At 40.6% G+C, this 26,366-nt stretch overlaps 1 protein-coding gene and 2 long non-coding RNA genes across 6 annotated transcripts; 1 reads left to right on the top strand and 2 right to left on the bottom strand.

Moving 5' to 3' along the window:
• The first annotated feature begins 235 nt into the window (after positions 1–235).
• Positions 236–10,528, top strand: LOC310721114. Its single transcript, XR_014531927.1, has 3 exons — positions 236–554; positions 607–1,376; positions 10,495–10,528. It is a non-coding gene; the product is annotated as an uncharacterized lncRNA (long non-coding RNA).
• LOC310721113 lies at positions 7,322–10,967 on the bottom strand. Of its 2 annotated transcripts, none has more exons than XR_014531925.1 (4): positions 10,888–10,967; positions 10,738–10,800; positions 10,480–10,571; positions 7,322–7,510 (listed from the first exon to the last, which is right to left on the bottom strand). It is a non-coding gene; the product is annotated as an uncharacterized lncRNA (long non-coding RNA). The 2 variants fall into 2 exon arrangements; XR_014531926.1 differs by lacking the exon at positions 7,322–7,510 and adding an exon at positions 10,199–10,377.
• Positions 10,968–13,274: 2,307 nt separating this feature from the next.
• smox (spermine oxidase) lies at positions 13,275–25,159 on the bottom strand. Of its 3 annotated transcripts, XM_083532397.1 has the most exons (7): positions 24,907–25,097; positions 20,488–20,722; positions 19,831–20,057; positions 18,827–19,000; positions 16,806–17,505; positions 15,296–15,456; positions 13,275–13,820 (listed from the first exon to the last, which is right to left on the bottom strand). In XM_083532397.1, exons 2-7 carry the CDS (start codon positions 20,693–20,695, stop codon positions 13,674–13,676), a joined length of 1,617 nt encoding a protein of 538 aa, XP_083388523.1. In that variant the 5' UTR covers positions 20,696–20,722; positions 24,907–25,097; the 3' UTR covers positions 13,275–13,673. The 3 variants fall into 3 exon arrangements, 2 of the variants coding, with proteins under 2 accessions (XP_083388523.1, XP_083388524.1); XM_083532398.1 differs by lacking the exon at positions 24,907–25,097 and having other exon boundaries at positions 20,488–20,741; XR_014531920.1 differs by lacking the exons at positions 13,275–13,820; positions 15,296–15,456 and adding an exon at positions 15,470–15,691 and having other exon boundaries at positions 15,772–17,505; positions 24,907–25,159.
• Positions 25,160–26,366: the final 1,207 nt, after the last annotated feature.

The raw sequence follows: 26,366 nt of genomic DNA, 5'->3' as shown, positions 1-26,366 counted from the left end.
CTCTCACACTAGAGGCATGGCTCTTACCACTGAGCCACTGAGTCCTGCGTGAAGCACCTCCTCTCTGGGCCGTGTTTATCTTCTAAAATAAACTCGCGCATTTCTTTAAACAACCAAATCTTTTGTCAATCATTGTGACATCAGAGACTCCACCCATTTTGGACTTCCACCTGCGCCTTAGCGGTGTTAGTGTGTGTGTTTTGTGGTGAAAGGTTAAGTGTGTTGTATCCTGTTGAAAACTTGAGACACTAAAGGTTTGTTCATGTGTCTAAATGTTTAATAAATAGCTCAGGAGATTCAGCACTGGTGTCACTTTGTCTTAAACACAGATTTGTTTATTATCAGAGCATCAGACTGAATCTGGAGAATGAAACAATATGTATAATAATGTGGTTGTGCTCAAAGTCTTTAAATGGTCCTCTGGTCCTCTTTCATCATCACCACGTACAGAGACCCCACTGCACCACGGCCGTCCGCACCAACATTCCCTGACTAACATCCCTCATGAGGAATCACTAAACTAGTAGATCATTACACTGTGATAGCTCTTTCAAGTTGATCAGATGAGCTCTTGAAGGAAATGAAAATGAGCGCTCGTGGCTGAAGGTAACTTCCACGTCATTGTTGGGACGTTTGATCTGTTAGTAATGTCCTGAGAGAGATGCTCTGGCTGATGAGTTCCTCTTCTACTGGTTCTGTAAGTGTCCAGCAGTAAGACAGTGTTTAGTGTCTGACTCTAAGGGACACACGCCCCCTAGTGCAAAGAAGCAGAACAGCAGTGGACGTGAACAAGTGTGTGTTTATATTTATATATAATATCATATATAAAAATACATTAAAGTTTAAATCCTTCTGAAACAAGCGGATGAATTTGGGAGATCAGGCTGAAGTTGACACTCTGTTACACAAGAAATTTTGATTTTTGATTGTAAAAAGAATCTGAACTGCTGAATCTCAGTGAAGTGCAGTGAAGTTTCTCATGACTGCTTTTTGATCCACACGTGAAATCATGGCGTGTAGTTTGGACCCCAGACACACATCTCTGATCTGAAGTAAACAGCAGACACACAGCAGACCAAAGTTTTACCTGAATCACATGCTAATAAAAACATCAGTAGAACCCTGGACATAAACGGTGACAGTGAACACGTTACAGTTTGGATTAGTTTACAGACACGTGACGGCTGGACAGGTGTGCATGTAAGATGTTCAGCGCTCCAGAAGGTGAGATCTTCACATCCTGCTTCTGCTTCACATTCTCCTGATGAGAAGCCGAGACTCTTTTACACACAGTGAAGCGCTGAAGGAAGCACGCTGAAATCAGACACCACCGAGCCGTCACACACCACGTTCTCTCCTCGACCAGATCCAGAACTGTGGGTCTGCATACACACACAGTTTACAAGTACACTTGTTTATAGTTCTCTCTTTCACACATTGTACTGTATAACATACTGTAGGTTTATTGGTCAACACTATTTTGTGCCTTGTGGAGGTTCTACACTGTCTTTTGTGTTGCACTTTAACACTAATTCCACTGAGTACTGAATCGACTCTATGTGGCTGAAATGACAAAAAAAGCTTCTTGTCTTGACACACAGTATCTCAGGAACGTGAGCACAGGGTTCACCTCACATTATAGCAACTATTTTATTATTGTCCCTTTGAACATATCAAATATATCCACCTTTCATTTCTAGATTAGTCCACATGCAGCTTGTACAGCGGTACAGATTTACTGTCCTCTTCTGGGCATGGAATTCACCAGAGCTGCATGTTTCCCTCAATGACCCGCAGCTCCACAGTACCAGCAGCACTCATGCAGCCCCAGACCATGATGCCACCACACCATGCTTGACTGTAGGCAAAAGACAATTTTCTTGGTGCTCCTCACCACACATGCTGGACACCATCTGGGCCGAACAAGTTTATCTCCATCTCATCAGACCACAGGGCATGGTTCCATAATTCAACTCTAGCTTCTTCAGCTAAAGCATCCCACGAGGACTCGACTTCTTTGATGGAACCTTGTGAGGTCTGAGTGTACTACTAACTGTACTTACTCAGTTTCAGATCTTATAGCTCAGGCCATCATAGTGAAGTCTTTACCATGAGGTACCACATCCAGTGGTCAGTTTGAGAGAATTGAACTCAAAGCACCAGATTTTAACTGCTTTAATACAAGATGCACACATTTGGATGATTCTGTCATGCAGACAAAAACATGAACATGATAAAGAGGACGTGTGGCTTTGCACAAACACACAACGTACAGCTGTTATCACTGAAGGGTGTACTTACTTTTGCTGCCAGTTATTTTCTTTTTGAGATACTGTGTATATATTAATACTCTTCGACTATCACAAATATCACACACACACACACACACACAATCCCCATTTCTACATATACTTATTTTTACAAATTTGATAAAAATATAACTATTAAATTTCTATGACACCTTGACATGTTGGACAGTCATACGCATGTGTCATGAATGTGTGTGACAAATGATTTGATTTGAAACTAATTCTGTAAGAATAAAGAGACTGGTCCTGGTCATAAAACTGCCCATGTGTTTACTTTTGTGGGAATAAATTTCTGCACACATTTACACGGCCCACAAAATTTACCATACTGAACATAAACACTACCAGCATCCATTCAAATATTGACATTCAATATCTCCTCCATTATTACTCACCAATGGCCATCATTCAATTCATTTGAGAAAAAACAACCCAATGCTGGTCACACCTTCCTGGCAGCTCCATCCTCAGCATTCTCCTACAGATATCCCCCATGTCCCTCCTCTGCACATGTCCAAACCATCTTCATCAGGCCTCAAAACGTCCTACATGCGCCGTCCCTCTAATAAACTAATTTCTAATCCTGTCCATCGTCGTCACTCCCACCGAAAACCTCAACATCTTCAGCTCTGCTACCTCCAGCTCCACCTCCTGTCTTTTACTCGATGCCACTGTCTCTAATCCATACAACATCTCAGGTCTCACCACAGTCCTATAAACTTTCCCTTTCACTCTCAGATACTCTTCGACCACAAATCACTCCTGCCATCACTCTTCTCCACCCACTCCACCCTGCCTGCACTCTTTTCTTCACTTCTCTAACACACTCTCCATTACTTTACACTGTTGACCCCAAATACCTGAACTCTTCCACCTTCTCCACCTCTTCTCCCTGCAACCGCACCCCTCCACTGCCCTCCCTCTCATTCACACACATGTACTCTGTCTTCCTCCTACCGACTTTCATTCCCCTTCTCTCCAGCGTGTACCTCCAGGCTCTTCTCAACCTGCTCTCTACTCTCACCACAAAATCACAATATCATCCACAAACATCATAGTCCATGGAGACTCCTGTCTGACCTCATCTGTCAACCTGTCCATCACCACTGCAAACAGGAAAGGCTCGGAGCCGATCCTTGATGACTGTCCTCATACATGTCCTGCACCAGCTTCACATACTTCTCCGACACACCTGGCCCTCATACAATACCACAACTCCTCTCTCCACCCTGTCATACACTTTCTCTAAATCCACAAACACAAAATGCAACTCCTTCTGACCTTCTCTATACTTCAACATTCTCAAAACAAAGACCTTTTTTTCCATTCTCATGATTATCTTCCCCAGGTTTCTGCAGAATTCTAACACATCCACAGTGTCGAGCTCAATCACACCAGGGGATTGCAGAAAATGTACACACAGCAATAAATTTATGTAAAAACAAAATGTATACAGGCATAATAAATGTAAACAAAAACCAAATACCAACACCCAAAAATCTGACACCTACACTACCAAACTAATACCAACACCCAAAATACCAAGACTATTATTACCAACACCCACACCGCTAACACCACCACTACTACAAACCAAAATAGCAACAAATACTACATACAGTCCCTGACAAAAGTCTTGTCACTTATCTATTTTGTAGAAACACCTGCTATTAACCTGACTTTTAATTAATCAATTGGTGTTAGAAGTAGCTTATATGAAAAGCCAAAACCCCCCCAAATGATGTTTATTGCACTGAAATAAATTAGTTTCACTGAAAAAAGATTTATCATTTAATCAAGACAGAAAGGTCAAATTTGAGCAAGACAAAAGTTTTGTCGCCTATACAGAAATTTAACAAATTTACTGCAAATACAAAAATGTGTCAGCAAATTAGGTAGTGGTGCTGTGAGATCCAAATTTAATATCTTGTATGACTTCCATGAGCTTGAAGGACTGCATCCATGCGGGCTCCAGTAGGTCTCCTGCAATATTTGCGGCGACTGTGGTGTAATTCAACAGAAGATTCATTTGAAAAATCCACCTTCTGCTACTTTTCCAGCGTCCATCCTTTTAGCAGCCTGTCAGCCTTGGCAAATGCCACACTGTTTTTCAATTGTCTTTTGTTTAGTGCTGGCTTCTGGGCACTGATTCGACCATGGAGGCCATTTCGAGACAGAATCCGACAAACTGTTCTGGTTGACACAGGGACTTCAGGTGACCAGGTCTCGTGGAGCTTTGCTGCAGTGGAAAATAGGCTGGCCTTGGATTTTTGAGCCAACAAACGGTCCTCTCAAGCAGTTGTCTTGCGGGGTCTGCCTGACCTGGGCTTGTCAGGAACGTCTCCAGTCTCTTCAAATCTTTTTTTTTATCCTCTGTACTTGATGCTGAGACACATTGAAGGTGTCTGCCACATCGGCAGTGGATCTGGTCTGGTCTAGTTGCAGTTGATGTAAAGGTCTTCTTTAATCCATTTATCTACACACTGAGCACTGCGTTTCACCATCCGACTATTTCTCGCTTTTCTGATTTCATTTCCTTTTGCAATTCCGACATTTTCTTGCAATTCTGACTTTTTTTTTAGTCAATCGGCAGAGTCACCCCCTCTGTAGTGTCAACAAGCTTTACACATTGAAAATTAAATGAGCTACAATCAGTAAAATCACATGGTATTAAACTGAGCCTCTGATCCCCGGAGAGAACTCTGTCTAACATCCCGCTCTAGAGAAGACGAAACAAGACGGATGAGGCAGAGGAGCCTCGTTCATACACCAACAGCTTCAAACTTCAGGCCGACAACAGTTACCGGTGCATGCACCATACATTTTTTATGTTTACGAGAAATAAAGTCACAATTGCAAGAAATTCGTTAACGCGCGAAAAAAAAAGTAGAAATTTTTAGGTACTTTGTGATGATCATTATATCACTTTAAAATGTATTTATATGATTTTTTAATTATTTGTATTTTGCTGTAATATTCTTTTCTGATTACTCGATTGAATAATCAGTAGAATACTCGATTACTAAAATCAATAGATGCAGCCCTAAAATTCTACCAACACACAAAGACAAATACTACCAACACTAAATTTCTAACCCCTACACTAACAAACACCATCAATACCCACACTACCAACACAAATACTACCAATACCACTAACAACCACACTAGCAACAAATAACACCTATACTATCAACATCTATCCAACCAACACAAATACTACCAACAGCCACATTACCAATACCACCACCACTAACAAATACTAGCAATACCTGCACTACCAACACTCACTCCTACCAACCCCTACATTTTTAAACTGAATACTACCAAGACAAATATTTCCAACACATACACTACAGACCAAAATTTTGGCAACACATTAAAACACCCACAGTAGCAGCACAAATACCAACAATAACTACCTACACCCACACTACGAACAACTACACCAACACAAATACTAAAAACCACAGCTATATTAGCAATTCAAATACTACCAACACAAAAACTGCCAAAAATTTCACCAGCACAAATAATCTACACTTCCAAATCAAAAACTACCAACAAAATACTACATACACAAATACTACCAAAACTGCAAACAGCTACACTACCAACAAAGATTCCACCAGAACAAATACCAACAACTACACTTTTAGACCAAAAACTACCATGCAACCAAAACCTACATTTCCAAACCGAAAACTACCAACACAAATGCTACACACACCCACAGTACCAAAACAAATGCTATGTACACAGACAATACCAACACAAATACTACCAACACCCACACTAGCAAAAGAAAAACTAGCGACACAAGAACTACTAACAGCTTCAGAAATCTAGCAAATTCAGAAATCTACCAACAATTTCTACCAGAAAAGAATACTACAAACACCTTCAATACCACCACCAACACACTCAATACCCACAATACTAACCAATTCTACCAATTATTTAATAAAGAGCAATACTAAAATAAGAAAGGTTTCTTATATTGAACAAGTAATTCATTTTTCTTTTAATCACTTAACTCCCAAATACTACCAAAAAAACACTACCACCTACCAACCAACCAAAACAATCACCCTTAATACCAACATACACACCACAAAAAAAACACTACCAAACCAAATACTAGCAAGACAAATATCACCAACACACTACGAAACAAAATTCTACCGACACCCACACCACCAACACAAATACTACAAACAACCACACTAGTAACAAATACTACCAAGACATAAAACGCACACCAACAAAAAATCTACCAAAACAAATACCACCAACACCATCAGCACTAAAATACTAGCAATACCTACACTACCATCCACACTACCAAAACAAATACCTACATGCACACTATCAAAGCAAATACTACCAAACCCACTCTACCAAAACAAATACCACAAAACATACAACATGGAACATGCAAGTTCATTCCACCCCCTTGGTGCCAGAACAGAGCCTTGAAGTATATTTACCTTTTTCCCCCTGAGAGAAGGTGGTACTAGTTGAGCAGTGCAAGAGTGATGATGTCTCTGAGGTAAGAGGGTGCTGGTCCATTTGTAGCTTTGTTTTGGATCATTTGCAGTGGACGACTAGCATTCAGAGAGTTGCAGCGGTCCAGTCTCGAAATGACAAGAGACCGAACAAGCACCTGAGCAGCCTGTGGGGACAGAAATTGTCAAATCCTTCTGATGATTTAGAGAAGGAACCGACAAGAACAAATCACATTAGAAACATGAGGAAAAGTCCATAGTTACTCCAAGGTCGTCGAGCGGTGGCTAAAACAGAAAAGCAGAGAGTTATGAAGAATTATTCCGAGATCCTGAGCTGGAAATGAATCACCTGGAATGACCAGCAGTTCGGTTTTGCTGGGGTTGCGTTTCAGTCGATGAGCACTCATCCACAAATCCACCAGTGGAGTCTGCATATGGCAGATGTGGACACCCTATATGTTACCTGGTATGAGCGACCTTCCAGGTAGGAAAAAAAAGAAAAAAAAAACATTCCCATGCCGCTCAATGGATACCGAGGCTCCTGAGGGCAGACAGTGTCGAATGCTGCTGAAAGGTCGAGGAGGACGAGTACTGATGACAGCTTGGCTGATCAAGCAGCATGTAGTTTCTCAGCGCCGTCTCTGTGGAACGTGCCGCTTTGAAGCCAGACTGGTTGGGACCTAGGAGCTGGTTCTGTGAGGAATAGACAGACAGTTGGTCAAAAACAGTGCGTTCCGGAGTTTTAGAAAAGAAAGGAGAGAAGCGATACCAGTCTGTAGTTGTTGATGTCCGCTGGATCCAGAGGAGGTTTCCTCAAGATGGGAATAACCCACGCTTGCTTAAAGGTAGTTAGCACATGGCCAGATGCTAAGGCCCCGTTGATGAACGTGAGGATGAACGGCAGGAGGTCTTGCGAGATGATTTGGAGCGTAGTTGTAAGGATTGGATCCAGTGGGCAGGTGATGAGATTGCAAGAATGGATGATCTTTTCTTCTGCTAAGGTTGAGCAATTTGACAATGTAGAAGTAGAGGATTACTCTCTGTGTAGTAAAGGCATAGTCGGGGAGGAAGTGAAGGTCTGGGAAATTTCCTCAATCTTCTTATCATAAAAGGAGGCAAAGTCTTCAGCAGTCAGGGAGAGGCCTTAAACTTTTCCTTACAGAAGGCCAACACCCACACTACCAACTGGTGCTTGTGTTGGTAGTATATGGGATGGTATTGTGGGTGTTGGAGATAGTATGTGTCAGTAGTGTAGGTGTTTGCTAGTATTTGTTTTAATATTGTAGGTGATTGTATTGTGTTGGTAGTGTAGGTAGTGTGAGTGAGTAGATTGTGGGTGTTGGGGGTATTGATGTTGGTAGTGTGGGTGTTGCTAGCCTTTGTGTTAGTAGTGTGGGTGTTAGTGCAGTTGTTGACAAGTATGTGTGTTGATATAATAGGTGTTGGTACCATTTGTGTTGGTATTGTGGGTGTTGGGGGTATTTGTGTTTGTAGTGTTGGGAATAGTATTTGTGCTGGTAGTGCACGTGTTGATAGTTGTGTTATTGTGGGTGTTGGGGGTATTTGAGTTGGTGGTATAAGTGTTGGCAGTATTTGGGTGGGTAGTGTAGGTGTTGGTATATGTGGGTAGTGTAACGTGGGTAGTATTTGTGTTAGCAGTGTGGGTGCTGATTGTATGCGTTGGAAGTTTTGCTAGTATTTGTGTTGGTGGTATGTGTGTGGGTAGTGAGAGTGTTGGTAGATTTTGTGGTGGTAGTATTTGTGTCAGTAGTGACAGTTTGGGTGTCTGTGGCCTGAAACCATGTCCTGTGATCTGATGAGACCAAGATAAACTTGTCTGGCTCAGATGGTATTCAGCATGTGTGGTGATGCCCTGGTGAGGAGTACCAAAATAAATTGTGTCTTGCATACAGTCAAGCATGGTGGTGGTAGCTGCTTGAGTGCTGTTGGTACTGGGGAGCTGCAGTTCATTGAGGGAAACGTTGATTACAACATGTACTGTGACATTCTGAAGTAGAACAGATTTAGGCAGTTTTCCAACATAATAACGACTCCAAACACACCGACAAGATGATAACCGCCTTGCTGAGGAAGCTGAAGGTGATTGAGTGGCCAAGTATATCTTTAGCCCTAATCCCTATTGAGCATGGGGCATGATCATGTAGGAGGTGGAGAAACAACGTGTGTAACATCCGGCAGCTCCGTGATGTTATGATGATGATCAGTCACACCATGAAGCTATGGGAAAGAGTAGTGGAAGCCAGGCTGAGAGAAAAGGGGACCATCTGTGAGCAACAGTATGGTTTCATGCTTAGGAAGAGCACCACGGACGCATTATTTGCTTTGAGAATGTTGATAGAGAAGTATCAGAAGGAGTTGCATTGTGCGTTTGTGGATTTAGAGAAAGCGTTCGACAGGGTGGAGAGAGAGGAGTTGTGGTATTGTATGAGGGTCAGGTGTGTCAGAGAAGTATGTGAGGGTGGTGCAGGACATGTATGAGGACAGTGTGACAGCAGTGAAGTGTGCAGTAGGAACAACAGACTGGTTCAAGGTGGAGGTGGAACTGCATTAAAGATCGGGTCTAAACCCTTTCCTGTTTGCAGTAGTGAGGGACAAATTGAGGGACGAGGTCAGACAGGAGTCTCCGTGGACTATGATGTTTGCGGATGATATAGTGATTTGTGGTGAGAGTAGGGAGCAGGTGGAGAAGAGCCTGGAGAGGTGGAGGTACGTGCTGGAGAGAAGGGGAATGAAAGTCAGTAGGAGTAAGACAGAGTACATGTGTGTGAATGAGAGGGAGGGCAGTGGAGGGGTGCGGTTGCAGGGAGAAAAGGTGGAGATGGTGAAGGAGTTCAGGTATTTGGGGTCAACAGTGCAAAGTAATGGAGAGTGTGTTAGAGAAGTGAAGAAAAGAGTGCAGGCAGGGTGGAGTGGGTGGAGAAGAGTGATAGCAGGAGTGATTTGTGATAGAAGAGTATCTGTGAGAGTGAAAGGGAAAGTTTATAGGACTGTGGTGAGACCTGAGATGTTGTATGGTTTAAAGACAGTGGCACTGAGTAAAAGACAGGAGGTGGAGCTGGAGGTAGCAGAGCTGAAGATGTTGAGGTTTTCGTTGAGAGTAATGAGGATGGACAGGATTAGAAATGAGTTTATTAGAGGGACAGCGCATGTAAGACGTTTTGGAGATAAAAGGTGAGGGAGGTGAGATTGAGATGGTTTGGACATGTGCAGAGGAGGGACATGGGGTATATCAGTAGGAGAATGCTGAGGATGGAGCCACCAGGAAGGAGGAAAAGAGGAATACCAAGGAGGAGGTTTATGGATGTGGTGAGGGAAGACATGCAGGTAGCTGGTTTGAAAGAGGCCCATGTAGAGGACGGATGATGCGCTGTGGCGCCCTCTAATGGGAGAAGCGGGAAGGAGAAGCAGCTCGGTAAAACGAGGATAATGTGACAAACACTAAATCACTATTAACAAATAAAACACAAAACACTTACAAAAATAAATTAATGCACGGTGACGCTCGCAAAAGTTTAGAAAATTCCCCCATACCTAATTCTCTGTAACGGATATACAGTGATCATAGAGTTCAGGTTAAACTCATATGGATAATGTAGAAAATATAAATTATTAACAACAGGTGAAAGTTTAACGTTATTTACCTCAGAACGCCCAAGTTTCCTCAGAACGCCCAAGTTTCCTCAGAACGCCCAAGTTTCCTCAGAACGCCTCGGGGTCTCGGGTTAGCCGGTGGCTACAGCGTGCGTGTGCGCATGCGCATGCGCGTGCAGTAGGAGTGAGTAAAAAATTTTTTTAAAAGCTTACAATAAAAAATAAATATCTTCTAAAATGTAATATTGTTAAAAACCAAAATAATTAAAGAAAAAAAAAAACACTTTAAATTGGAAATGAACTGTTACCTGTGTGATACTGCTACTATAATTTCTGAGGTAAAATTACCCGGATCACAGGGTGACACTAAACTACACAGATTATATAATATAATCGCATTAATAACGTGTAGTGAAAGTTAAAAATGTATCAGCAGGTAAAAGATTAACGTTCTTTACCTCAGACGCTGAAGTTTCCTCAGAGCGCACAGGGGTCTCAGGGTAGCAGGGGGATACGGCGTGTGAGTGCGCATGCGCGTCAGATTAGATCAGGAACTGGGCATGGGGCTTTAATTAACTATTCTAATTTGACTTTACAATTTACACTCAATTATTTTCCTCCTAACTTACATAAGTTTTAAGAAGAAAATCCCAAAGATTTAATTTAAAGAAAAAGTGCCAGATACTGAAATAATCCTTATTCATGGAGATTGAGTTGCTCCTAGAGGTTTTTTAGGTAATTCTATACCAGCAACTCACAGATATTTTACTGTGATTGATCTTTGTCAAGTCAAGTCAAGTTTATTTCTATTGTGCTTTTCACAACAGACATTGTCTCAAAGCAGCTTTACAGAAATCAACAGTGAAGGTGAATGGTGTGCATTTATCCCTGATGAGCAGCCGTGGCGACTGTGGTGAAGGAAAAACTCCCTTAGATGTTATGAGGAAGAAACCTTGAGAGGAACCAGACTCGAAAGGGAAACCCATCCTCATTTGGGTGACATCAAGAGTGTGATCATTAATCTTTAAACAATACAGAACACTGGAGAGTGAGAACTAACATGAGCACTGGAGTGTAAGATTATGAGTGATGTTCTTTCTACAGTCTTCTACAGTCATTTGTGGTTATAAAACTGGGAGCTACTGAGCAACTCATAAAATAGCTCAACATTTGAGATCATCACAGATCTAACACCAGCTTCTCCATTCCAGAGCCTTTAAACACTCAACGAGGTCCAATGTCAAAACTCCACATAAAGTGGGATCCAATTGGCACTGGTACGTTTTTAGATTGTTCAGGATGTTTGAAGGCATCTACTTCTTTAAAGATCCACAATCTTCGTGAGGTGGGACGTGACTGGGGCTGGAGCAACCCCAGGATGCCTCGGGATAGGGAGAGAAAGTGTCCCTTTGGCCTCGGAAATGTAGCCGCTTTTCGCATTTACTTATCCTCACGACTTAGTTGATTCGCCACCCCTATTCTCCGCTGTAGTGCACAGAACTTTGGCTAATATCCACCTGCCAGAAACAACCTGCATCCTCCAATACACAGACAACATCCTTGTTAGAGGACTGACCGAGCAGCCACTAAGCTTCAGTGTTGAGGAAGCTCCAACGTCCTGACTGGATTTAAAGCTTCACGACAGAAACTACAGTGGGTGAAGAGAAAGTTCTCATATCTGGGCCATGTGATCTTAGAAGGCCAACCCACCTTTTTGTTCCTATTCAGCAGGTCCTGATACAAAGCCCAAAGCCTACCAAGGTCAGTGAGCTGATGTAGCTGGGTCCAGCGACTGTTCTAGTCTTCACCAGAACACGAGTTCTGACTGATTATCAGCCACAGTGGATTCACGGAAGCAGAATCAAAGCAGAAAACATTTAAGAACGTTTATAAACATCTCAGAACATCTAATAACATTTCGAAACATTTCAAAGCATCTTAGAACACCTCATCCCAAAATATTTTAGAATGTCTCAAAATAATTCTGAATATCTCAGAACATCTCAGAATATTCTGTGCAAGAACATCTCTGACCATCATAGAACTTCCAATAACATTTCAAAACATTTGAAACATTTAAGAACATCTTTGAACATCTAAGAACATCTCAAAACATCCAAGAACATTTGGGAATGTCTTAAAACATCTCAAAACATGCAAGAACATCTTGGACAAATCTCCAATTTCTGAATGTTTCACATCATAAAACATCTAATAACCTTTCGAAATATCTTTATAAACATTTTAGAACACCATCTCAAAGCAATCATCTCAAAACACTGAGGAACATCTCAAAACATCTAAGAAAATTGCAGAGCATTTTCTCAGAACATCCAGGAACATTTTCAAACATTGCAAGACGTCCAGGAACATCTCAGACTGAAGCCTAAAATTCAGAAATATATAACATTAATGTACTGCGTTCTAGAAAAATAAAGTGAAAACTGGTCTGAATCTCCCAAATCTGACCGGGCAGGATCTCCGGACTAATATTTCCAAACATCTTTGAACATCTCAGAACACGCTGAATGGTGTGGAAGTATTGGGCATGGCCAACAGAACGGTGAACCTGTTGCTCAGAAACATAGGCACCAATGCCAACACAATCAGCAGGATGGACAGAATGAACTTAATTTTAAACACAACTCAGGAAAGATGGCGTTTGTTCTTGGTCTTGTTCCAAATCACATGACCTTTATAAAGGTCACTATTTTAACCCATTAACCCATACTTAATATAATACAGAAGCTGTGTCCGAAATTACTCACTACAACCTGGCTGACCACCAGGCGGCGTTGCACATCCATGAATCCACATGCACAATAGCCGCAAATTAAAACGCTCCTCGGTTTATTGATCACATTTATTCTTTGCCACTGTGTTTTATTTTTTTTTTAAAGAACACCATTAAATACAGAAGGCACTTACAAAAAGTTAAATTACAGACGTGTTATAAACGTATAGATTAAAAAAAAGAATAATAATCGCAGAAAAATAAGAACCAGAGAGCGGCGGCCTTCGGACTCGGCGGCTGCGTACAGTACATCTCAGTAATATCTAAATATCTATAAATCTAATTACAGTATAAATTTTTTTGTGGTATTAGTTTAATGCCCCTACTATTTATTTATTTATTAATTTTTTTTAAATACACGTTTAGTCATTTTCGATACAGAAATCTTTTTTTTTTTTCCTCACGAGTTAGTGGTTTTGTGTTTTGATTATTCGCATCTTTTATTCCGTGTTAGGCTTTTGTGGTTTCTGCATTGAGGACGTCGTGGTAGAGCTCGATGAGACGGTTTGCCTCCCTCTGACCAGACAGCAAAGCACCATGGGTCGTGGAATAGTATTTCCTGTGCGTGGCCTCGCCAGCAAACAGCAACTGCAACTGCTGTTGAAAAAAAAGAGCAAAAAAAAAAAAGACTGAGTACACGTATTATAATATTTTAACAATACATTTATGGACTAAAATATTTGTGATGTCACAAAATACGTTCGAGTGCTTGAACCTATCGCAGACTAATATGCTAATTTGATAGCAAAAGATCACAATGCGACCGATAGACACTTTTTCCATCTTTAAGTCAGTGAATATACCCTATATCGGCAAAAGTTTTTGGAAGCTTGACATTGGAGTGGACGATCTCCTGCTATAGAGCTCCAAACCCTATTGCGATGTATGTGAACGATGGTTGCACTCCAGGCCTCTTCACCTTACCTACATCAGTATCTGACTTTACTAACACCCAAATGGCAGATTTATTCTCTCCACAAATCTTCATAAAATCTAGTGGAACATCATCTCAGAAGAGTGAAGGTTATTATTAGAGGTTGAACTTATTAATTGGCACCAATAGTTTATTGCGAGAACTATCGTCAAAAATCTATACCGATAGTTTTTCCGGGTTGAGTTATACAGTACAGGAGCGGCCTTTAAAGCCGAATCACGGATGCCATGTATCGTTAATTTAAGTGTTTTTTTTTGTTTTTTTGGATGCTTGTCTTTTTTATCTTCTTCAATATTTATTAATATAATTAATAGATTCATATTTATTTCATTTAGCACATTTTCATGTACTGTTTTTATTTTTTGTTATAAAATTTAGTACTGTTTTACATGGAGTGTTTTTTTTTTATCCAGTATCCATTGGTTGATTAATCAGTTGTGGGAAAATACAATCCAGCATAGCTATCGGTAAATTCCACCATCATTCAATCCCTATTGTTATTATTATTATTATTATTATTATTATTATTATAATAACAGCAAAAGGGGTCTAGATGTGGACTGGAACGTTCAAAAAGAAGCACCTAATCGTATAGTCAGGTGTCCACATGGTATAATTGTAGATGCTATGGTAACTGTGAAATTGTTATTTGGCTGACAATATGAGAGTGAAGTTCGAGCCTTCAATACTGAAGCGTTAGCAAAAACCTAGCATGCAAAATTGGCATAATCCTGTCTATTTATAGCTGCTCGTTAGCTCCTTTTTGCTTTATTTTAAGCAAACTGTTCGAAATGTAGTGTCTAGATGTCTATCACCATTTACTTTGGGACTCAACATTTTCCTGGAAGCACAGGTTGTTCTTTCAAACCTGTGAATGTGTGCTAACACTGAAGCAGGTTGGAAAGCGAGAAAAAAAAGAGCGTTAGCTTATTATTATTGTTACTATAAGTCTATACCGATCACTGACGCCACGTGCTGTTTGTTTTTACACGCGAGATGGCGCACTGCACGGATTAGATTAGATTAGATTAGATTAATCGGTTATCAGCAAGTACGATCCAACGTAGCTATTATAAAATTGGTCTAAGCTTTCCGCAAAATTGAAAAAGTGGAACAGAAGTGTCTTCGTGTGACTCACCGGAGCCTTGGAGCTCTTGTTGTAGGGCAGGGGTTCGGCCAGCCGCTCGACGTCTCCCCCGCTGGAGCCCACGCGGGTGAAGGAGTACGAGCCCCGGATGTAGGGGTTACTGCCCCACGACGAGCGCAGGATCCGTCGTGGCTTTGGAATGTTCTGGTTCCCTGCGAGAAACAACAATTAACAAAAACTGAGAGAAAATATGGAATGATCTTGACGTACTGGTCCGTAATTAGCATTCGATCTTTTAGATAATAGTTGTAGATTAGTCGTACTTTGCGGAACAAGGGTGCAAAAGTTATGTAAATGTCGCTATGGTGATCTGGCGAGACGGTGCTTCGTTCTGAACAGACGCCAGTGGGGACTCGCGTAAGAGGAAACAAAAGAAGGGCTTGCAGGCTTCATGAATGAAATTCATGAAAAAGTGAAAATTCTGGATTGCTATATTCAAACAGAATGAGAACTACTGCAGTTAAAACCTGATCTGGTAGAAATCGGTGGATTTGTGGTTCTCAACACGAGGTCTGGGGAACCTAGAAAGTCTCAGACTTAGTGGTAATTTATTTATTAATCACAATTATGTAAATATTATCAAATAATATGTAACGCAACTTGAATAAAAACTGGCGGAAAATTTCAAATGTAAAAAACCCCCAAAATACTCTGATTCAGCATGAAGACATGAAGGTGAAGGTATGCTTTAAATAAATCGCGATGGAAGATCTTCTGTATAGAGTTACCAACCCTATTGGAATGAATGTAAACATCACCACATGCCTCCTTAACTAACCTTGTAGCTAAAATCTCCACGAGCCCACTTTAAAATCTAGTGGAACATCTTTATAGAGTAAATGTGGGATTCAATGTGGAATGGGATGCTCAAAAAAAGCTTTAGGTATCCACAAACTTTTGATAGTTTAAGTAACCAACTGAATGCAATTCAGCTCTGAGGTACACTGTTTACTTTAGACTTCACCTGAAGGGGGGAAAAAACAATTATCTCAAGCATTAGGGGCTTTGGTTTCTGGTTGATCCACCTCACGGATGATGCATCTCACGCCCTAAACTGGGCGTCTCTGAACTTTAAATGGTTTTAATGACGCTATTAAACACACCCTGGAGGCTAGAAGAGTACGTACCGTACACACGTACAAACAGAAGCGTTAGAAAAGAGATGAATGTACCCATGGTGACTCACCAGGGAAGATCTTTGGGTGGCTCCAGGTAATGATAGAGTACTTTCAGGCAATGAACTGTGATGTCATATTGCGTGGCTACAGGGTGGAAATGATTTCTGCTGAGTCATTTAAAAGGGAGAATGAGTAATTGCTAGCGTTTATCGACAGTTGAAGAGTGTCACGGTGCTTCTGGAATCCGAAGTGAGATCCAGTACCATGTGTGAAAAACTAATCATATTTACAGAGTGATTACGATTAAATATGTGATTTCAGGAGCATAAGAACTTGCATTGTGATTTGTTACCTCGGAAGCCCCACCCTCTGTTTTCTCTGACCTGTGAATTTGCGGAGCAGCTCGGTGCACATCTCGGCCACAGTCTCGTCGTCGCAACGTTCCATGAGAAGCGCCTCGTCGCCGCAGATCCATCCGCTCAGCATATGGCCGTAGCGCTCGGGCGGGTAAAGCACGTCGAAGCTACAGATTTTGCGGTACCAGAGCTCTTCCGGGTAAGCCAGGCTCTCCGGGTGCGCCTCGTCCTCCCAGACGAACTGGATGCTGTTGCACTCGGGGCTCCAGAATGGCTCAGAGAACTCTAGGAAAATCTTATCCGTGGTGCTGATGCCCAGCTTCTGGATGGACAAGGCCTTGTCCAGGGGAAGGCTCGGTGAAAAGAGGGTTTCGTGGGCTTTCTTTAGGACACCCAGCGAGGCCGTGATGATCACGTGATCCGCCAGGAACCACTCGCCGTCCTCGCACTCTACCCGCACCGGAGCCGGGCCGGGCCTGCGATCCTGGTTGTGGTCGGCTCGGTCCAGGCCTTGCTCGGCGTCCTGGACGCTGTAATTCCAGTGGACGCGGCGGACAGGTTTCCCGAGCTGCAGTACGCGGCTCGGGATTTCCTGGGACAGGAGCTCTACCACTTTGATGAAGCCGCCTGGGATGACGTGGTGAGCGCCGGGGATCTCGGTCCACTCTCCGAACTCACTCAGGGACACTTCATCCATGCTGGCGGAGCTGCTCTCACAGCTCTCCACCTGATATGACCACAGAAAATGCTACAATTAATCACAGGAGTGTATTAACACTGTAAAATCTCCTTATCTAGTCAAAAGTTTATTTCTTTTTTGTTTTTTCCCCTATTTGTGTACTTATACTTTTTTTTTATTCACAAGTTGGACAGTCGTAAAAATAATTTCAATGCATGTCATACTCTTTATAAATGTTTATGTGACAAAATTGTATGATTGACTTAAAAATCTTATTTCTAGCCATAAACTATGATTAAGATTTTTTTTCTTACTCAGTAAGTAAAGCTTAAAGTTAGTTATTTTACCTGCCAAATAAGCATCATTACCATCTGAGACATAATTTGTGGACTTGAATCTTTTAAGACTTTAATTTTAGCTGTAATAGCTGACTATGTTTGCCCAGTATAAAATGCTTAATAATCACACTTGGTATTATTTATTCCAAATTCTTGATTTTAATAGTAATCTTATTGTTAGATTAAATGCATTGTCTCATTTTAAGACAGAATATATTGTTCTTAAATTGTTCTTAAAATTGTTCTAAAGAGGAATTCTCTTGTTCTCTGGTATTAAGAGAGTATTTTTTTTACAAAAAAATTTAAAAAAGGAAACTGTTTAAAGAATAAAAACGCTCCTTTGAGTCATTTTGTTCTTAGGGGGTGAACTATATATACCGCCTACGATAATATCGATGTGTGATTAGACAATATCGAGTATATCACAAAACCAAAACACACGCATACGTTGAAAGATGAAGTATAGTAGGTAAGATCAGTGCACGTGCGCATAATGCATTTAAAAATAGCTTTGTAGAGGTAATAAATCCTCATAAATGGTAAAAATAAATGTAGACTTAGCACCGTACAGAATATGAAGAATATCACAAATTTTAGGAAACTGCTGTCCATGGTCCTTAACGTCCCTGGACAATAACAATAACCAGCAAAATATCGGTATAAATTAAATCCCCCCAAAATATCGAGTTATAATTTCTGCCAATATTGCGCACCTCTACTATATCTGTTTTCTTATTTCAAGAAATATTACCAAGTGTAATTATCTTACTGCACTGGCAGATCATTTGCCTTGCTTCTTCTATTTTATTTAGATTTTTATATATTTTTCTTATAATTCTTTTTTCTTATATTACGGTCATTTCGACGATCTGATACATGGAGGGAGGGAGGTGGTAGCTCAGAATAATGCACCACACGTCACGTGAGTGCACACTCATACAATATTAGTCAAAGGTTTGAGGAGACCTGAACATAAGATTGGTGTGTACTTCTTTTAGAATATCCCATTTCACATTTAGTCTTCCTCTGACCTTGAGGTACTGCTGCAGCATGGACAGCTTCAGCTTCTTGGTGCTTTCGGAGTCATCGGGGTCCGTCATGATCTTCTTGCGCACCAGGTCACGGGTAAAGATACCCACGCTGTTCTTCGTCTCAGCGCCCACGGGCTTCCCGTTCTGGAAGAATTCCTGAGTCAGCTCATATACCTGAAAGAGAGAGAAGGAAACAGAAGGGACAAAGAAGGAAGAGACAAAGGACATAGATATTAGTTAATATCATATGGCCGAGGTTCAAATCCCACACTACCTCGAAGGTGTTAGCTGTGTGGATGGTATGAATGTGCATAGCATAAGGTGGTTAATCTGTGGAGAATTTTTCTGAATTACTAACCCACAGGGGTTGGACAATGAAACTTGAACACCTGCTTGCAGTAAATTGTTCGTATTTTGATGTATTCATTTTGCAGAACATCGGCCAAATCACTAAAAGATGGATACTTAGGTACATTTGAAGGCAAATACGTTTGGGCTTTTACTCAAGTTTAAAGGGACACTTTTACTGGAGATATATTTTACAGAGTCTACTCGCTGGGAGTAATGACAATGATGTATGTAGCACTGAACTGATATAACCACAACCAAAAACGTTTAAACCAACAATTGGCATCGACTAGGGCTTTTGTACAACGCAAAATTCCTATGGTTACACAAAACACACATACATCATCCTGTTGCAAATAAATAGACGCCCTAGATCGTCTATTATTAGGTCACCTATTTGTCTGCAGAGATTAGCTGCCAAAACACACAAACTCAAGGGTTTATCCAAGATTTCTAAACGTTCTTCTTTTTCTAACAGTTAAAGCCAGAGCAGAACTTAGACTCTGGTTATAAAGTTTGGGTAGCATTCTGTTAATATATTAAAATTAATATATTAAAAGCATTTGAGTGTGTTTGACTATCCTACATTTTAGCATTAATGTGGATGAGTAAATGAAAGTCGAATTAATAATAAAAAAAATTCTGAGCCTTTGTACCTCATTGTACAAGTCGCTGAACTCCTCCACCAGGTCCTTGGGGATACGCTTGCCACTGTTGGTCTGATAGTGGGCCACACCGTTCTTAGCGTAGAGGCTGATGCGGCCCACGCTCCGTTCATCCTCCGTGGTGTGCTCCAAAAGCCCGTTATCCTCAGCCAGGTGGTAGACGGGGTTCCCGTTAGCGCCATGGATCCAAGTGGCACCTAGTTCCAAAGTAGCTTTACCTGGGAAGGGGTAAATAAAAAAAGAGAAATGGTTTGAGGTTAAAGGGGTAGGAAGTTGGACTTTCAACAAAAAAAAAAAAAAAAAAAAAAAAAAGTTGTCACCAAGCTGCCACTGTGGGGCCCTTGAGCAAGGCCCTAAACTGTTTAATTGTAAAAATTACCGATCATTTTTCCGGGTTGCGTCTGTTTCTTGGAGACGGTCTGCTGTCATTAAACAGTACGAGAGCAGCCACTAGGGGCGATTTCTTGTATAAATATTTGAATTGTTAGTCGCTCTGGATAAGGGCGTCTACCAAACGTCGTAAATGTAAAAAAAAAAATTATTTAAGGCGATTGTCATGCCAAATGTTAAACCGCAAGAGCAGCATTATTTTTCCCAAAACAAGATCTTTACGAAGGGAACGTTCGAAGGTTACAATGAACACCTCACCAGATTGAACGCTTTGCACTCTGCCTCCAATGCGATCCGAGGCCTCTAGCACCGTGACATTTGTGAAGCCGTTCTCCAAGAGGGTCTGGGTGGCTGCCAGGCCGGCCAATCCCGCGCCAATTACTACTATTCGCGGTTGGTGATGCCTGCGTAAGCCGCTACTGAGAGGATCATCTGTGCTGTCCGAAGATATTTCACAACTTTGCATGCCGTCCAAGCTCCTCTTCTAAAAGACCTGCAGGATGGAAAAGGGGGGATTGCGATTAAAAACAGGCTTCTGCAGACATAAAGAAACAATATCAAAAGCTAGGACTAAGATTTCTGGATCATAAAGCAAACAGAAAGTGTCAATGATGTCCTACTTCTAGTGATGGGTCAAAGAATGGAGTTGTTTACCTCTCGACTTCTATACAGTACTATCTTTCTATCTACATATTATCCATCCATCCATCCATTATTAGAACTACAGTCAAAGTTGTATGTAGACATGTTGGGGGATCTGTTAATTGAAAATAACATTATATTTTATTTACGCTGGATGTCCTTTCTAACGCAACCCTCCCCATTTATCCGGGCTTGGGACCGGCACTAAGAGTGCACTGGCTTGTGCAACCCTAATGGCTGGGTTGATCAAAGGAACCAAATAAATTAAAAGATTTGCTAATTTTGATGAACGATATTAAAAAAATTGGGAGCCGATTTTCCCATCACTACTGACTTCACTGGCGCGTTCATTTGGTGGAGATTTCCTTTGTTTATTCATTAGAAAAGGATCTCTACGTATAAACACACTCAAAAGGAAAACCTGACATAAAGCAGGAAGAGGAAGAAAGACGTCAGGAAAAAGGCCAAGGTTGTAATCGTGTTATTACAGAGGCCGCTATGAAGAGTGCTATTAAAGTACTGTACGTGGTAGACTAAACACGTGGTAGTATAAACTTTCCTTTCATTACTTCTGAGTCTGTGTTTATACCATTTTCTTTTAAACACTGCATTGCTGACACCCAGAGCTGCTGCATTATGAGCACATGGATCTCGGAGACAACTCTGGGAACCTGCCGTTATTTATGGCTGCTTGTAAAAGATTAAATGAAACAGCAGGCAGCCGAGAGTGTCATGAAGCCCTGGGTGAAAAAAACCCTCCCTCGACTCCAAAACCAGCACAGACGATGAAGCAGGAACAGGGTTTGAAATTTGGCTTATATTGATTTGCAGGTTTGTGATAAAAATCTATTCACTCGACACAAAATTTTATTTTTCACGAATTACTTGCAAAACAAATGAATTCCAGTATGGGGTACAAAATAATTCTTTCGAAACAAGAACGAAACGGAACACAAAAGCAACCGATGCGTGACATTCAGGTCATGTGCAGTTCCTGCGCAGACGCTGCGCACAAATAAAAAACAAACAAGTGAAAGTTCAAAGGAATCAGTTTTACAGTTTTAACTCATCTACATGGTTTGTGTGGTTTAATTCACATTCTACAGGATGTTTTGGGGATTTTAAAAAGGTTATTTAAGTTCATTTCTGAGGCACACAATCGTATCAGACGTCTTGGGATGCACGTAACGTTTTCCTTCACTTAAACTAGGAGACCGAAACCTGGTCCAAAAAGACTTTAAGCAAAGCGCAGTGGAGTGAAAGATCTCCACCTATAGAGCTCCAACCCTGGTGAACACGTTTAGAATGAAACGGAACTCCGACTTGTGTCTAAATGAATCTCCACAAATCTCCAGAAGCGCACTCTGGTAAAACATCTTCCTAGAAGAATGGAGGTTACTCCAAGAGCAAATGGAGACTCAATGTGGAATGGGATGTTCAGAAAGAAGAACATACTGGTCTTATGATCAGGTGTTTACAACATTATTTTTTTTTCCTCGAAGTGAAAAGATCTGGAATCGGTGCTTCATCGTGCTTTCTTTGTCTTTATCTGTGGACAGATTAGACAAATGCTGATCCTGGGTGCTGATGTCAGCACATTATTCCTGTGGCTAGAAAACAACCAGGACACACATGCCTCTGTTCTTGGATAGAGATTAAAGAGGCAGCTGGTTGACGGAGGGAGCAGTGTGTGTGTGTGTGTGTGTGTGTGTGTGTGTGTGTGTGTGTGTGTGTGTGTGTGTGTGTGTGTGAGAACGAGGCGAGGGCTTCATCGCGACCTAGAAACGCCAACCTACTGTACATCCTCCAAAGAGTGGTTTCCTTTCCACTGGAGGAGACGGAGGGAAGTTAAGGCCGTCTTGTTCTCCTGGATTTTCCAGTTTGACCCAAAGCACTTCCCAGAAAACACACAAAACCTTCAAGACCTTAGCATAGAGTAAAAAGTCCTAATAAATCAAGTGAAGTGGGTAAGATGTTGGACTTCTAATCAGAAGGTCATGAGCTAAAATCCCTGCACCTAGCTGCCACTGCTGTGCCCTTAAGCGAGGCCCTCAACTGCTTAACTGTATGAATGAGATAAACGCAAGTCGCTCTGGATAAATCTGATGTTAAATGATCTTCGTTCAGGAGTCTCCAGTTTCAGCACTTTGTAACGGTCATTAGGTTTCTATTTTTTTTTCATGTCAATGTACTACAACCGTTACATATACGCCCGGGAGCATAACCGCAATCCATCGAAACGAGGGAACGCTCAGATCAAAGTCCTAAGATTGGAAAAAAAACTCTTTGTTGTGAGAATGCAAAACCTTAACTAGCAACTGAGGTTAACCAAGTGTATTCGATATTGCATTGATATTGTCAAAAAACAAAAAAATTGGAAATTTGGAAATTTACCGCCAGATGCGTTATAATGGCAAAAATCTGTGGACACCCGAGCATTAGATTGGTATCTTTTTGAACATTGCGTTCCTCATCGAGTTTGCATTCGCCCTTATAGTAACCTCCACTCTTCTGGGAAGATTTCCATTCATTTTGACAGACCTAATATAATATATATATATATATATATATATATATATATATATATATATATATATATATATATATATATTAATAATATAATATATCACCCATATGTTGTCTCATCTGCAAAAAGTTCACTAGGAGATCCAATCCTGCTCCTGCATGAACCTGTTCCTGTAATCACATTGCACAAACCCAGTTCCCTGAAGATCTGTTCAACATGGGATGGAGTGGAAGATCTCCACATATAGAGCTCCAACCTTACTGAACATGAATTTTCCACGCTGACTACACCCCAGGCTTCCTCATCTACACCGGTTCCTGACTTTCCCAACACACTTGTGGCTGGACGAATCTCACACCAATCTCCAAAAAATCTAGTGAAACATCTTCCCAGAAGAGAAATAAAAGATCAAAGAGCAATTTGGAACTCAATGTGGAATGAGATGTTCAAAGAGAAGCACATAGCAATCAAATACAGATACAGTAGGTGCAATCGAGTCGTAATTGTCGTTAATAAATCAAACGTTTCTGACATTTGTCGCACTTTTGAATGCTTTTTAGACGCTTCTAACTGGCTACAATTAACTAATGCCTATCAAAAACTTACTCGAATCAGCGTTTTTTTATTTCAAACTTCCAAATCAGACTATTTCCATATGCAGCAATAGATTTTTTTTTTTTATAATTATAAAATAGTGTTACTCCTATTGTTCATCTATTTTCTGATCCGTCTGAGTTCCAGATGGTTAAATTGTGATGTGTGTGGAGAATAAAGTACCAAAGGTTCAGTTCATTCAGCTGCAAAAGGAAAATGTTATCTGATTACACTCTCGGGTGTGTTTCATTCTGCTTTTCTGTCTTTTTTTTAACCTCTCAACCCTCAAAAGCAGCTCTTTGTCCTTTTTTCTCTCTCAAAAAAAGAGGACAATGAAAAAAAGCAATAAAATAGAACTTGAGTGGGACAAACAGCAGCAGTGCCACGTAGGAGCTCCTGTAACCACCAGGGCCAAGGCAAGAAGGACACCTGAGCTTTGACAGAATGATTATTCTTCTTGTAATTATTTATTATATATATTATTATTATTCATTTTAAATGGTAAACACACACACGGCGTCCATGTGACTTGGTGTGGTGTAGGGAAATGACATTCTGTCACACTTTTTCTTTGGGCGTAAAAAGCGCACGGGTTTCCAGACGCGCGTTTTTTGGAGACGCGGTGAGAAAAAGGTCCGAATAAGCGGCAAAAAAAAGATGGAAAATGACACGGTAAAAAAAATGGATGGAGAGAATAAAAGAAAAGGACAAAAGGGGGCACACGAGTAAAGACACGAAGCAGTGGAGGAGCTGAGCGGCGCGTCCGGTGCGCTTTTTCTTTCAATTCCCAGGATTTATTTATATTATTAATATTATTATTATTATCATCATTATTATTATTATTATTATTAGGATTATTAATCTCTTGAATCATATCTCACCAGCTGAATGTGGTATTATAAAGGCGTATTTACCTGCACTCCTGGTCGGATGTCAGTGTGGATCAGATGCAGTTGCTCTTCTTTTGTGTGCTTTATTTATTTATTTAATTTTTTTGCCCCTTCTTGCCCGCAGACTCCGGGTGTTTATGTGCGGGAGAACCAGCCGCGGCCAGTTCTTCCTCCTCCTCCTCCTTCTCCTCCCTCCTGCTACCGGGCCGCCCATAAATAAACCACGCCTCTTTCTATGTGGAACACGGCTGCAAAGTCCCGCCCCCCTGTGCTGTGATTGGTTGCACGATGACTAAACTGCGGGCCGGTTCAACTATTTGCCCAATCACAGCGCAGGAGGTAGAACATGAAACATACAATACTGCATCAAATATTTTATATACACACAATATACACACACACACACACACACACACACTCTCTTGATAAAAAAATAAAATAAAATAAAATAAAAATTCCAGATATACTACAAAAAAATTATTTGACTAAAAGACCTAGTAATTAAAAAATTCTAAAACAAAAAAATATATATATTTTTTTTACTTTGGAAAATAATATAAAAAACAATAAGCCAGAAATAATAATAATAAAAATATATATATATTTTTAAAATAAATATAAAATATTTAAATATTTACATTTTTTTTAGATTTACTATCAAAATAAATATAATTACTATAAACAATATTATATTAAATAATAATATAAAAAAACATCACATATAGACTTTGATATTTGATATTTACAGCAGTGAATTTAATGTTACAATGTTCTTTCAGATATGCAAATAAAGAAATTGACTAATGACAATAATCATTTGATTTCCTTTTTCCTTTTTATTTGCTTATCAGTGCAGGATAAAAACACAGCTAACAATTTCCTGTACGTTTATTTCCCTATTATACAGAATTGGAATTTTCTAAGGTTGGAGAAAAGAAACATTGGGCTATGAACATGTGAGAAAGTCGTAGTTCTGTGTTCCAACAAACTACCATGGGGGATGAACGAATGCTAGAAATGCATTGCACAATACAGCATGGTAATGCTAATACTAATGAACAGGATTCCTCATACCTCATATCTGACTTTCACAGCAGGGGTGTGTTTAAGCACCAGGTTGTAAATGGAGGGTGAAGCCTGGATGAGTTAACACTACAGTGAGGTCTCAATGACAGGAATAATTTCTATAATTCTGGTTTTTGGCACCAATATAAAGAACTATGACAAATTTCAGTGAGGGTTTTCAGTAAAACAATTTTGTTTCTATGCCTTTTCTCCTTTCTGCTCCTCACTGACACAGAGACCTAGTCCAAAACCACCATCAGGTGTGTGCTTCTCACCACTCATTTCCTTCAGCTCCGCCCTCCATTCACAAACTATACTTGGCCACACCCCTGCTGCCACTCTGATCATCCATGACAATAAAAAAACCTCCTGCCTCATGCAACTCTTTTATTTTATTCATATAACATTATGTTGATCAT

This window comes from Silurus aristotelis, assembly GCF_946808225.1.
Source record: "Silurus aristotelis genome assembly, chromosome: 27".
Classification (NCBI taxonomy): domain Eukaryota; kingdom Metazoa; phylum Chordata; class Actinopteri; order Siluriformes; family Siluridae; genus Silurus; species Silurus aristotelis.
The sequence above is the reverse complement of the archived record's forward strand: the minus strand, read 5'-3'. Positions and strand labels throughout refer to the sequence as shown.

Excerpts from the sequence above, each read along its gene's own strand:
- smox (XM_083532397.1), bottom strand. The coding sequence starts at position 20,695 with ATGCAAAGTTGTGAAATATCTTCGGACAGCACAGATGATCCTCTCAGT. Across the intron at positions 17,506-18,826 it reads TGCTGCAGCAGTACCTCAAG|GTGGAGAGCTGTGAGAGCAG; the intron begins GTCAGAGGAAGA and ends TGGTCATATCAG. Across the intron at positions 13,821-15,295 it reads ACAAGAGCTCCAAGGCTCCG|CAGTTGCAGTTGCTGTTTGC; the intron begins GTGAGTCACACG and ends TTTTTTCAACAG.